Here is a 13,277-nt window from a genome sequence, read left to right as displayed (position 1 = left end):
ATCAATGGCGAAGAGGTCAACGACCTCTATCACTCCAATATGGGCACCTTCATAGTAGATTTTCAATGGTTGCCCATTCACTTTAAAAGTCTCACCTTTGTCAGTTTGCAGTGTAACTGACCCAAATTTGTTCACCTCAACAACGTTGAACGGTCCAGACCATCTACTCCTTAGCTTACCTAGGAACAAACGCAAACAAAAATTAAATATCAATATCTTTTCACCAATATGGAATTCGCTTTTCATGATATGCTTGACATGCCACTTCTTTGTTCGTTCCTTGTTTACTTGAGCACTATCATAGGCATGCAGTCGAAACTCAAAAAGCTCATTCAACTGCATCAATCTCTTCTCACCCTCCAAGGAGGAATCCATATTTAGCTCTTTTATGGCCCACATAGCCTTGTACTCAAGCTCCACAGGTAAATGACAAGATTTGTCATAAACTAATCGGTAAGGTGATGCTCCAGTCAGTGTCTTGTATGCAGTACGATAAGCCTATAAAGTATAATCAAGCTTCCGACTCCAATATTTTTTATTCTTGCTCACTACCTTCTCCAAGATTTGTTTCAATTCTCTGTTGGAAACCTCCACTTGTCCATTAGTTTGAGAATGATATGTCAATCCTCTACGGTGTGTCACGCCATATTTCTTCAATAAAGAATTAAGATGACGTTCATTGAAGTACTTGCCTCCATCACTAATCACTGCACGAGGCACTCCAAATCGTGGAAATATGATTTTCTGAAATAACTTAACAACAGATTTAGCATCACAAGTGGGGGTGGCAATTGCCTCTACCCATTTAGAAACATAATCTACAGCTACTAAAATATATTGATTCCCATGAGAAGTAGGGAATGACCCTTGGTAGTCAATACCCCAAACATCAAAAATCTCCACCTCTGAGATTCCAGTTTGAGGAATCTCGTGCCTTTGCGAAATATTACATGTTCTTTGACACGTATCACAAGAATGTGCAAAAGTAGTAGCATCTTTCAAGATAGTTGGCAAAAGAAATCCGATTGCATTACCTTAGCAAAAGTCCTAGAAGGACCATGACGACCACCATAAGAAGAAGAGTGACAATGAGAGAGAATGTCATATACCTCACCCTCTGGAATACACCGTCTATAAATACCGTCTTCGCACTCCTGGAACAAGTATGGATCATCCCACAAATACCGCTTCACATCATGTATAAATCTCTTCTTCTGTTGATAAGACAAGTCAGGAGGAAGAATACCTCCAACGAAGTAATTAGCATAATCCGCAAACCAGGGAGTGCTCACAACAATAACTAGAAATGATCATCTGGAAAAGAATCATCAATAGGCAAAATCTATCTTCCTGCAAATCTCAAATGAGACAAATGATCTGCAACAACATTCTTAACACAGACTTATCACGAATGTCTAAATCAAATTCTTGCAATAATAAAATTCATCTAATAAGTCATGGTTTAGCTTCTTGTTTAGTTAAAAGATACGTTAATGATGCATGGTTAGTATGAACAATAACTTTAGAACAACCAAGATAAGCTCCAAATTTGTCTAAAGCATAGACAACAGCAAGAAGCTCCTTTTCTATAGTAGGATAGTTGATCTACGCATCATCAAGAGTCTTACTTGCATAGTAAATAGTATGCAACACCTTATCTTTTCTCTGCCCCAAAACAGCTCCAACTGCATTGTCACTAGCATCACACATAATCTCAAAAGGTAGACTCCAATCCGGAGATCGGATTATAGGAGCTGAGATAAGACCTTGTTTAATCCTGTTAAAAGACTTAACACACTCATCAAGAAACACAAAAGGTGGATCTTTAAGAAGCGTATGGGTTAGAGGTTGGGCAATTTTTGAAAAATCCTTAATAAAGCGACGATAGAACCCTGCATGACCAAGAAAACTACGTACACTCTTAACATTAACCGGGTACGGGAGTTGCTCAATTAACTCAACCTTAGCTTTATCCACTTGGATACCTTTACCTAACACCAAATGACCAAGTACCACCCCTTCAGTAACCATGAAGTGGCACTTCTCCCAATTAAGCAAAAGATTGCTCTCCTCACAGCGCTGCAAGACCTTAGTTAAGTTTCTCAAGCAAACATCAAAATAAGTACCATAAACACTGAAATCATCCATAAAAACTTTCATAATAGACTCTATGTAATCAGAAAATATGGCCACCATACAACGCTGAAAGGTAGCTGGGGCATTACATAAACCAAAAAGCGTCCTCCTATAAGCAAATACACCATATGGACATATGAAAGTAGTCTTTTCCTGATCGTCAAGATGAATGGGTATCTAAAAGAAACCGGAGTAGCCATCTAGGTAACAGAAATAACTATGATATGCTAGTCTTTCTAACATTTGATCAATATAAGGAAGTGGGAACTTCCTATAATCAATACACATCCTCCAACATGTAACAAGTCTAGTAGCAATTCATTCATTCTTATCATTCTTCACTACCGTAGTACCTCCCTTCTTATGTACAACTTGGATATGACTAACCCACTTAGAATCAGATATAGAGAAAATAATACCAGCATCAAATAATTTCTATAACTCTTTCCTTACCACCTCATGCATTGAAGAATTTAGTCGTCTCTGACCCTGTGCACTAGGCTTGTGGCCTTCTTCCAAGTTAATATGATGCATACAAAAGTCAAGACTAATACCTTGTAAATCATCAATGCTATACCCAATGGCCTTTTTATGAGTTTTCAAAACAGTCAACAAAGCAAAAAGTTGGCCTTCAGTTAGGCTAGCATTGACAATTACGCGGTTCATTTCACAGTCATCCAAAAATTCATACTTAAGATGAGAGGGAAGGGGTTTAAGTTCAGGTTTCTTTACCTCGGTAGCCTTAGATGGGCTACCTAAGCTATATACCACTACGCCAAATAAGACATCCAATAACGGTCAAATAATGCAATTACCGTTATTAAATACAAACACGGAACCGTTATTGCAACGACTGTTGTTAAATATATACCACGGTTGTATACAAACACGCGACCATTATCTAAAATCAATAACGGATCTATAACACCGTTATCACAACTCAAGAACCGTTATAAAACTGTTGTTAAATATGTTTATGGCAACGGGTATACTTTTAAGAAACAATTATTAAATATTAATAACAGTTTCAAACCCGTTGTCATAGTTTACTCTTGACAACGGTTTAGTGGTTCCAAAACCATTGTTAAATATTATATATGATAATGGTTCATTTCGTTATCTTATTTAATTAAAAGTCGAAATTTAACAACGGTTTTATTGCGTGCTAAACCGTTGTTATATTTATCATTTGATGAAACTTTGACAACGGTTCCTCTTAGATAAACCGTTTTTAACGTTTTGAACTCGACAACGGTTATCGTTCGTTATCTTATATTTTTGGCGGTTTGAATGGGAGGGAAAAGATGTCAACGGTTATTTATCTAAATAAAACCGTTGTCAAATAATTGTTTGCAACAGGTTGTTTATAACCGTTATCGTTTTTAATTTTTTGTTTTTAAAAAAAAAAAAGATTTTAGTTTGTTCTAGCAGCTGCTGAAATGCTATTTTTTCAGCAGCGTTTGTAGCAGCTGCTGGAATGCTATTTTCAGCAGCAGCTGAAAATAGCATTCCAACAGCTGTGCACTTCAAAAATTCAATCCTGCATCAAAATATTACACCTCGTGATCAATTAAACATAGTTTCAAAACAGTACAAACAGGATGATCAAAAGCCATAAAACACAACTTCCTCAAAAAAACAAAAGAAGCCAATACACAAAAGCTCTATATATATACACACACACACACGTACATAAAGCATGAGCAAACTATTGAGACTCCGCTAATGAAACAACATAACTGGCCCACATATTTCTCATCTGATTGATGTCCTCTGGCGAATATTCTGGGGCTTTGTTGAGTATTTGTGGAAACTAAAATTCAAAATATATATAATCAAAATAGATATAATACATGGAAGTATACAGAATTGAACTAAATTTACGTCTGCAATAGTTTTAAATCACACTAACCCATATCGGAATGGTAGAAAGTTTTCCTTCGTTAACCTTCCACATGGACTGACAAACGTAAAAGGCGCATTGTTTGTCGTCTGGTGCTTTAGGAGACTATTATATAAATCACACACAAATCAGCTGAATTAGATAATCAACCGCTCGCATAAACATTAATTAAATGATACGAGTAATTATTAAGAATACACTTACTATTGGCGTGATAAAATTGGGATCAATGTTGCTTTCATATTTTCCAAGTGGACATAATCTTTTTTTTGCTTCAAAAACACTAATTCATAAATATACACACATGCCATTGTTATTTGCATATATATGGCTCAAGTCATATAATAACAAATGACATTATTGAAGGTTGTAAACTTTATCAGTTATCATCCTTACACAACTATCAGAGGGTTTGCCTTCGCGAGAGTCAATCCAGTACACTATTTTTGTTTCTACTTGGATTGCCAGTAGCACCCACTGCTTCCTATTCATTTTGAGACATAGAACTGTTAGTTCATTTACACGCATTTTAAGCATGTTAATAATAAATTTATAGAACCGTGATTCATTAAAATAATCACGTACTATACATACATATTCTCATTGTAAGGGGCAAGCCATAGTATTTTGGATGACATCAACCGACGAGCGATACTATTGATTTGTTCTTCGTATGAAATTCTGTGCACAGAGAACGCCTTAGGACTCAAGAATCCGTAGGCGTGAATTGGGACCATCCACTCAGCGAACTGATTATTGAGGTACCTATTACGCCACATGGAACGAATATTGTTATTGTAATTGATAATTTAAACAAACATCATTATTCGTAAATTGAAATGACTAAATAGTTTTATTAATAAAACTTACTGCATCCAAATCAAAATGTGAACAGCATCTAAATTGTCAAGGTCGACAAATTCCATCAGTTGCTCCGGGTCCAGTATGGCTATATTAGCTGCGCATATGACTTCCTTTTTAATGTTAATCATGACTACATCCCCTGTAGGTGCCCTCTTTACAGCCAGGTTGTGCAAAGCCTTCAGTGAAGCAGTTTTCATCTTTTTCTTATATTCACACGATTCATAATAAGAATCATAAGCAGGCTTGACTGCAATAACCTTCGTTAATGTAGTAGTAATTGCTTTAGCTGCCATCAAGGCTTTGCTTAAGTTCTGCAAATGTAAAGATTAAAGTACTTACGATATGTTAATATTCGTACCCTAATCTATTTAAAGAACAAGTAATAATAAACGTCTACATATAGGTACCTCGGGGATGACAACATTGATGAGGTTGGCAGGCCATTGCACATAAGAACTTAGGGCTTCATTCAAATAAGTGACCTCCTCATTAGGAAATGGTACTTTTACTTCCCCATACTCGTCTTTATATAATTGGGACACTTCCACTTTCCTGCATTTGTCACGAAGGGGTATACCATGAACCTTAACTTGCTGAAGCCGGTCGTAATTGAACACGTATCCCATGGCAACAACAACAACTGTCTGTTTCCCTTGTAAATAGGACAGACGACAAGCCACCTTGCAATCGTCTTTCACGTCAGATTTAATCAATTAGTACACATACATTCACTACCTTTAATAAATTTCATAAGTAAAAAACGTGTATGATATGAATAATTATAAACTAGCAGCTTTTACCTTTTTCGGTGTTGAGAAGAACATCTGATCATCAACTACCCTCACTTTATCAAGTGTCACGGCCTTCCTGGCATCCTCTTCCTCTTCAACTGCCTGATATCGATCCTCAGCTCCCACTTCAGTCTCCTTTCCCATTTCCTTCTCCCTTGTCATGTCATCCTCGGCTTCCTTCTGTACATTAACACTTGTCCTCATAACACGTACTGATTTTCCAAATCATATAACACATTGTATATTTATATAAGACATAAATATTATTACCTCTTTTTCCTCCTCCTCCTCCTCCCCCTCCTCCTTCTTCTCCTCTTGATGCTCCTCCTCCTGCTGCTCCTCCTCCTCCTCCTGCTCCTGCTGCTGCTCCTGCTCCTCCTCTGCTTCCTTTATGACTACTTGAACCATATCCAACTCCTTTTCTGATGGCTTTTCCCCAGTTTCCAACATTCTCACCATCAACCTGGCTATTTTCTATAGCTGTGTAGTAGAAATTAATGTCAGCATATATAGTTGTAAATTAATTAGTTGGTTCAAATACAGTATTTATAGATTACCTTCTTGGAATCATCACCACGTCGAGTAGTTTTCCCAAAATACTTAGTGATACCAACATGCGTTCCTACCCCTCTCACACGACCTGGATGCTCTACTTTGCCGATTGCCCTAGCAAGAATGTCATCACGTCCTTCAGGCTTCCATTTTCCTTCCTGTACTTCCTTCTCACAGATCCTCTACATACACATAAAACCATTAAGCAACTCACAATTATATAACTCCGACTACCAGTGGTAGGAGTGACATATTTATTCAAACTTAAAATTTTCTCTTTGATGTCCTTATCATATTCAGTTTCCATATTTCCATTCTTAGGAGTGTGACCTTCCACCCAAGCGTCGTGGCGACTGAATTTTCCAAGCTTTGCCTACAATTCATTCATCACATTGATATCCTCTCAAAATATGTATGATTACTATGAACATATATAACATCCATCACCTAATAGTCTAATACTATAAGAATTATGTACTTACAAGTTTCTTCTTATTCAATCTATAACCACCTCAAGAGCCGTAAAAGACGGTCTTTTTCTTTGAAATATTCACCTTGTTCCTCCCACTCATAGCCTTCGTCAAATAAAAATTGTATCAAGAAACGTAAGCATGACCAAACACTAAACTAAGTATACTTCTTTACTTATTATTATTATTATTATTATTATTATTAAGTTACCTTACACTTGTCAGACTGCCTATAAGCGATATAGCTATCCCAATGGTCCTGACTGACATACGAATACTTCTTTTTTAGTGGGTTCTTGTTCATCTCCCCGGTTTCTTTGTTGAACAAGTGGTTCTCAGCAATCTTTAACTTCTAAGATTTGAGGGCTTACCCTGTCGTTTTTGAAAGAGTATGAGCTGCAGGTGATAAAAAAGTCTGATTTCCTTTTATTTTAGCGGCTAGCTCGGGCCTAATACCCGTCTCAACCATATCATCTCTAGCTGCCTTGTGTCTTTTGTCCTACCCGGAACATTCAACAGAGTATTAATAATATATCACAAACGTTCTTTTCAATGTGCATAAAATATAGGTAATGTCTAACCGGGAGGTCATGCCAGTACGGAAGTTTGGTAAAAAATATGGTTTTTTTTATAACCACGAGTAGACAACTTAGGTCCCTTATTCCCATACGTTATCTCAATATCTTTCACTTTCTCATACACTTCATGACCATTAAAAATCTGAGGACTCCCATGTTGCTCAGGACACCCATTAAACGCCTTGTGAAGCTTACGATAATGATGATCAGGGTATAACCATCGACGATTTCCCCTGTACACATGCTTGAGAGAATGCTTCAAATATTCTGATTTAACATCCCCCCGACACAATGGCAAAGCCTCTTTCCCATGTACAGTATGTCCAGAAAGATTGCCGTATGCCGGAAAGTCAGTTATTGTATAGAATAACATAGCTCTCAGATTGAAACTTTCCTTATTATAACCATCAAATACTGGTATCCCTCTTTCCCACAGAATCTTCACACCATCTAGAAGTGGTTCCAAATACACACATATGTCATTTCCAGGTTGTCGAGGGCCAGATATCAATAAAGACAACATCAGATACTTCCGTTTCATGCAAACCCATGGGGGCAAATTATAGATGGCCAACACAACTGGCCAAATACTTTGTTGGGTACTCATGTTTCCATGAGGGTTCATTCCATCTGTGGAGAGCGCTAGACGCAAGTTCCTTGCTTCTTTGGCGAAGTCAGGATATTTAGCGTCAAACTCTTTCCATTGTTGACCATCTGTTGGGTGTCTTAACTTTCCATCTTCAATCCTTCCACTATTATGCCAAGTCAACATTCTTGCATCTTTTTCATTCAAATAAATCCTTATGAATCTTGGTATTATTGGAAAATACCACAACACCTTATCTGGGATCCCTTCCTTAGTCTTATAACGTCATACAGAGCAGCGCGGACAATATGATAATTTCACATAATCTTTACGGTACAATATGCAGTCATTGGGACAAGAATGTATTTTCTCATATTCCATGCCCAATTCTCTAATCATTTTTTTAGCCTCATATGTCCGACTCAGAAGAACATTAGCGTCAGGAAGCATGTCACATACCAAAGCTAGAAGATCCGTAAAACTCCTATCATTCCACCCATTTTCCCCCTTCAAGTTATATAACTTTTGCCACCGCGGACAATTTGGTATACTTCTTACAATCAGTAAATAAAGGCATTTCAGGTTGATTCAACTTCTCAATTAAATCATCAGCATTTATTTCCCCATCACCGGTAGCTTCAAAATCATTGAATCCATCATCTTCAGCAAACTTCTCACCTAAAACAACTTCAGGTGTAGGTGAACGATTGTTTACACACACATCATATGCCCCATCCCCTATATCTAAACAAGCAGTTTCAGGTGTATGATTATTTACCTCTACATCAGATTCCCCATCCTCATCCTCTAATTCTCCATGAAAAATCCAACGCCTATAATCTCTACTAAAACTATTCTTTTCTAAGTGTATTTTGACATATGGAATAGGCAAAACCCTAATATTACCACATCTATTACAAGGGCAGGGGATTGATGAGTGGAGATGAAAATTTTCACTAACGAAATTGTAAAATTCAGCAATTCCATCATTATAAATGGGATCACCAATTTCACCATCAATCATCCAAGTACGACCCATATATAAGCCAGTAGCTATGAAAATGAGATTACCTTCTTTAAGCTATAAAGATTAATGACGGCGACGACGACAAAGATGACTTGTTCACCATCAGTCATTCTATTATTAATACCTTTGAAATTTTATTTATTTTTAGAGTTGCATAATCTAAGACGGTTCTTATAAGTACCGTTGTAATTCTGCAAGCATGCATGAGGTGAATAATGGTCAAACAACCAATAATAATAGGGGGTGCCATTGGTAAACTAAAATCACAAACTTTTTAGTTTTCACAGTGGATCTGGTTTTACAACGGTTATAAGAAACACCGTTGTTAATTGTTGTAATATGACAGCGGCTTTAAAATAACCGTTGTTGATATATGTAATATGATAACGGCTTAACAAATAACCGTTATCATTTTGTCTTATTATTATTATAACAGTTCCAATTCTTATTATCTTATTATGCCGTTTCCATTCCTTTTTATTATTATAAGTAGAATGTTAGTCATTATAATATTTTATTTGGTGGATTGCATTTGAGTCTAAGGACTTAATTAAAACGTAGTAACAAATAACATAAATAATTAAACTTTAATTCAAATAACCACCATAATCAAAATACAACTCATAATGTCAGATAATAATTAAAGACTTAATTAGAATCTGATGAAGAATTAGGAGTCTTCATGCCAAATTTCGACATAGATCAAGTCGTAGATCGACTGTTCATCATCAGCGGGTAGCGCAGCTGGTGGAATGGCCTCTTTCTCCCATGACATAGGCACGTTGACAGGAATGTGATGCTTCCTGTAATGTGTCAGCAGACGATGATCAACATGGGTCGCAACCTATAGATAAGGGCCCTTTTGTTTAGCATCTGAATAAAAGTCCTCTTTCCCCGCATCTTTCTCCGCAAATCTAGCCCCTAATGTTCTTGCCTGGCGAAAACTGTCATGGTAGTTGGCTTCGTCAAACTCGATAAAAGCGAAGCCTATAAAACCTTGCTTGTTTGTAGACACAGAATACACTTTTTTAACCGCAGTAAAACCAGAGTCATGAAGCATTTGCCTCAACCACCAAAAATTAAGGTTTAAACCATTTCCATTTCCATCATATAGAATCGGGATATTATGGAGAATGCAAGTAAAAGGCTGTGCGTAACGATTACGTGATTGTAGCTCTGATACACCAGCCATATTTTTTTTAGAGAGAAATTAAAGAGTAAATGTTTGATAATTTAGATTTTGACCTAAAAGACATATTTATAGAATTATTTTGGTCAAATTCAATATTATTGGTCAAACTGAATATTTATTAAAGTTCTGATAAAGTTTTCCATGCAGTGGTCAAACTGAGAAATCTAATCAAATAATGACAACGCTTGAATTGAAAAACCGTTATTTCATAATTAAAAATGATAACGGTTACAAGAAACCCGTATCTATAACATAACAACGAGTACCACAAACCGTTGTTGGTGCTAATTTAGTAACGGTTTTCGAAACGCCATTTTCTTAAACTGGTAACGGTTGTCTAACAACCGTTGATAAGAGCGATTTTATAATGAGCTTTTGGAAACCGTAAAACGTTTTTGATAACGGTTTGTTAAGTAGCCGTTATCACATTATAATAACAACCGTTTTCATGGGAAACCGTTATTCGCATTATCGCGGTCTAGGTTTCCGCCAAATTTTGGAAAACGGTAATCTAAGTGTCGTTATTAAATGCATTAAACCGTTGTGATATGCTCCTTATTGATTGCCAGATTTGGCGTAGTGTACCTTTTGCTTTTGGCATTCCTCTCCAGTAAGCAACCTCTCAATCTCATATACTTCTTGACTTCATGAACCCGTCTCAGCAGCTGGCTCAGATACCAATGCAATCTCTAGAGGATCCCTGCTTAAACACATAGCAAGACACTCATCAATAGTAAAATCAACAACATCGATACTATGACAAGTTTCTTCTATCATGGGATGTTTTAAAGCTTTTTCTAAGTTAAAAACAATTGTATCATCCCCCACAGCTAAAATCAGTCTCTCTTGCCTAACATTTATACCGCCCCCGCTGTGTGAAGGAATGGTCTACCCAAGATAATAGGAATTTGGTTGTCCTAAGCTATATCTAAGACAACAAAATCAACGGGAATGAAGAATTTCCCAACTCGAATGGGAACATCCTCCAAAACAGCCAATGGGTGTTTAATAGATCGGCCAGCAATCTGCAATGTCATATTAGTAACAGTCATTTGACCCATGTTTAACTTCTTACAAATAGAACAAGGCATGACACTAACGCTAGCTCCTAAATCACAAAGAGCTTTAATAATAACAAGATGACCGATATGACAAGGAATAGAAAAACTCCATGGATCCTTAAACTTAGGTGGTGAATTAGTTTGCAATACGGCGCTGCACTTTTGAGTAAAAGCAACGGTCTCGACTTCATCAAAGGACCTCTTCCTTGTCAATATCTCCATCATAAATTTCATAAAACCCGGCACTTGAGTGATCAACTCAGTAAAACGAACACTTACCTGCAAGTTCTTCACTACCTCCATAAACCTTCCAAACTGCTTGTCCAGCTTAGACTTTTGTTCACGATGCGGAAAAGGTAGTGTAATAGTAATCAGCTCGGCTTCCTTTGCTTTAAAATTGATTTTTAAAACACCGTCATCAATCAGAGGGGTGACTCGATCGAGCCTGGATGTCACTCGATCGAGCCTGGATGTCACTCGATCGAGCACCGAACTTCCTCAATCGAGCCCGGGGCTATTCGATCAAGGAACCAACATTGTTCCATCTTTTTTCTTTTTCTCGCTTTTATTCCCGTCTCGTGTTTCAGTTTCGCCGACTTCTTTTTCATTGTCACTTAGCTCCAAATTACCCAATCCTTTAGGATGCATGCAGGGTACCTCATCACTATTAGTGGGCAATAATTCTTCATTACTTGGCAATTCTGTATTTTGATATGTGGTACCGCTCCTCAATTGAATGACATTAGCTTGCTCATGAGCTTTCTTACCTTGAGGAGGAAGATTTCCGGGCTCTTTTGAAGAATTATGAACTGTCATCTGAGCCACTTGGGTATCCAACATGTTATTATGGCAATCTTTGACACCCTCACATACCAAGGTGCCTTACCAGGACCACCCTAGCATGAGAGACATCACCATCTCGGTTGCTTGAGGTTAGTATATAAAAGTTACCAATCCAAAACAACATTTATTAAAGTCTAATAGTTAATGATTACATGTTCCAATACCAAAACCAAAGTAAAAGATTACTAATGTTCAACAACTACAACTGAAAGGTAAATCTCTTGACAGCGGAAGCTATACTAGAGTGATGACTCCCCATCTCGTCCCCATAGCTAGTAGTCATCATCACCTGTCACAATCTTCTCACAATCCCCGAATGGATCACCAAATATTAATAAAACAACAACGGGGTCAGTTTAATTCATAATCAACATAAGACAAGTACGATAAGATAAACAGCTGATCATCATCCACCTCCACACCCAATCACAACATGTAACTGACTACACACTAACGTGTGTAGCCTTGCAAGTGGGGGACCGCAGTCGTACCCACCTAAGCCCCGCTCATCAACGAGCGATAACCCTGTCCATTAATGTGCGCATCCCCTCTCATGGCGGGTTCCACAGAGGGCAAAACTAGGGCCTGAAGCCATTCCCACAACTGACTCCACTCAGCCGAGGACACACCTCGCGAACATCAACATCAACCATCACAACTCCAACACCCAACTCCAATCCAACAACAGCAAATAATCACAATATCAATCGTACAACAATCACAATACAATCTTAAATCAATTAACAGTGAACCGAGTAGGGAAACCCTACCTTAGCACAAACTGCAATGAGATACATAAGCAAGCTAGGAAGGCTCCTCTACGAAGTCTTCACCTAACCACAATCACATAATACAAATTACCATATGCCAAAACCCCTTTTCCCCAAATCACAAATTAGGGAAAACTCTAAAAGATAAATCAATGGAACCTATGAAATCAATGGCTTGCCGACACAATCGACGCAACGAAAGATGAACTAGTCTCACGAATGATCCGCACACCTGAGAGAGAGATTTGGAGAGGATTATAGTTACGTTTTTTGCTTAGGTTTTGTTAAAATGATTAGAAACTATAAATCGCATTTTAAATAACTCTAATCCTTTCTAAATCAAGCCGCGAAAATAATACCCGTCAGACCGGATAATCGGTCGAGTATAGAGTATACTCGACCGATTATCCTCTACTTGGTCGAGTATTCCCATACTTGGTCGTGTATTATTGGGCCGTAAACTGTCCAGAAACACACAACACACTTACTCGGCTGAGTAACAGA

The 13,277-nt window shown here is 37.5% G+C and overlaps 1 protein-coding gene across 1 annotated transcript; it reads right to left on the bottom strand.

The window, feature by feature from the left end:
• Positions 1–11,016: 11,016 nt before the first annotated feature.
• LOC141595559 (uncharacterized) lies at positions 11,017–12,000 on the bottom strand. Its single transcript, XM_074415526.1, has 2 exons — positions 11,692–12,000; positions 11,017–11,544 (listed from the first exon to the last, which is right to left on the bottom strand). The coding sequence occupies exons 1-2, from the start codon at positions 11,998–12,000 to the stop codon at positions 11,017–11,019; spliced, it is 837 nt and encodes a 278-aa protein (XP_074271627.1).
• Between the last annotated feature and the right edge of the window lie 1,277 nt (positions 12,001–13,277).

This window comes from Silene latifolia, chromosome 8 (genome assembly GCF_048544455.1).
Source record: "Silene latifolia isolate original U9 population chromosome 8, ASM4854445v1, whole genome shotgun sequence".
NCBI lineage: Eukaryota > Viridiplantae > Streptophyta > Magnoliopsida > Caryophyllales > Caryophyllaceae > Silene > Silene latifolia.
This window is presented reverse-complemented; position numbering and strand designations above follow the sequence as displayed.

Bases quoted from the DNA above. Each gene is read 5' to 3' on its own strand.
- LOC141595559 (XM_074415526.1), bottom strand. From the start codon at position 12,000: ATGTTGGATACCCAAGTGGCTCAGATGACAGTTCATAATTCTTCAAAA. The intron at 11,545-11,691 runs GTTCCTTGATCG...TTTAAAGCAAAG, and splicing joins AAAAAGATGGAACAATGTTG to GAAGCCGAGCTGATTACTAT.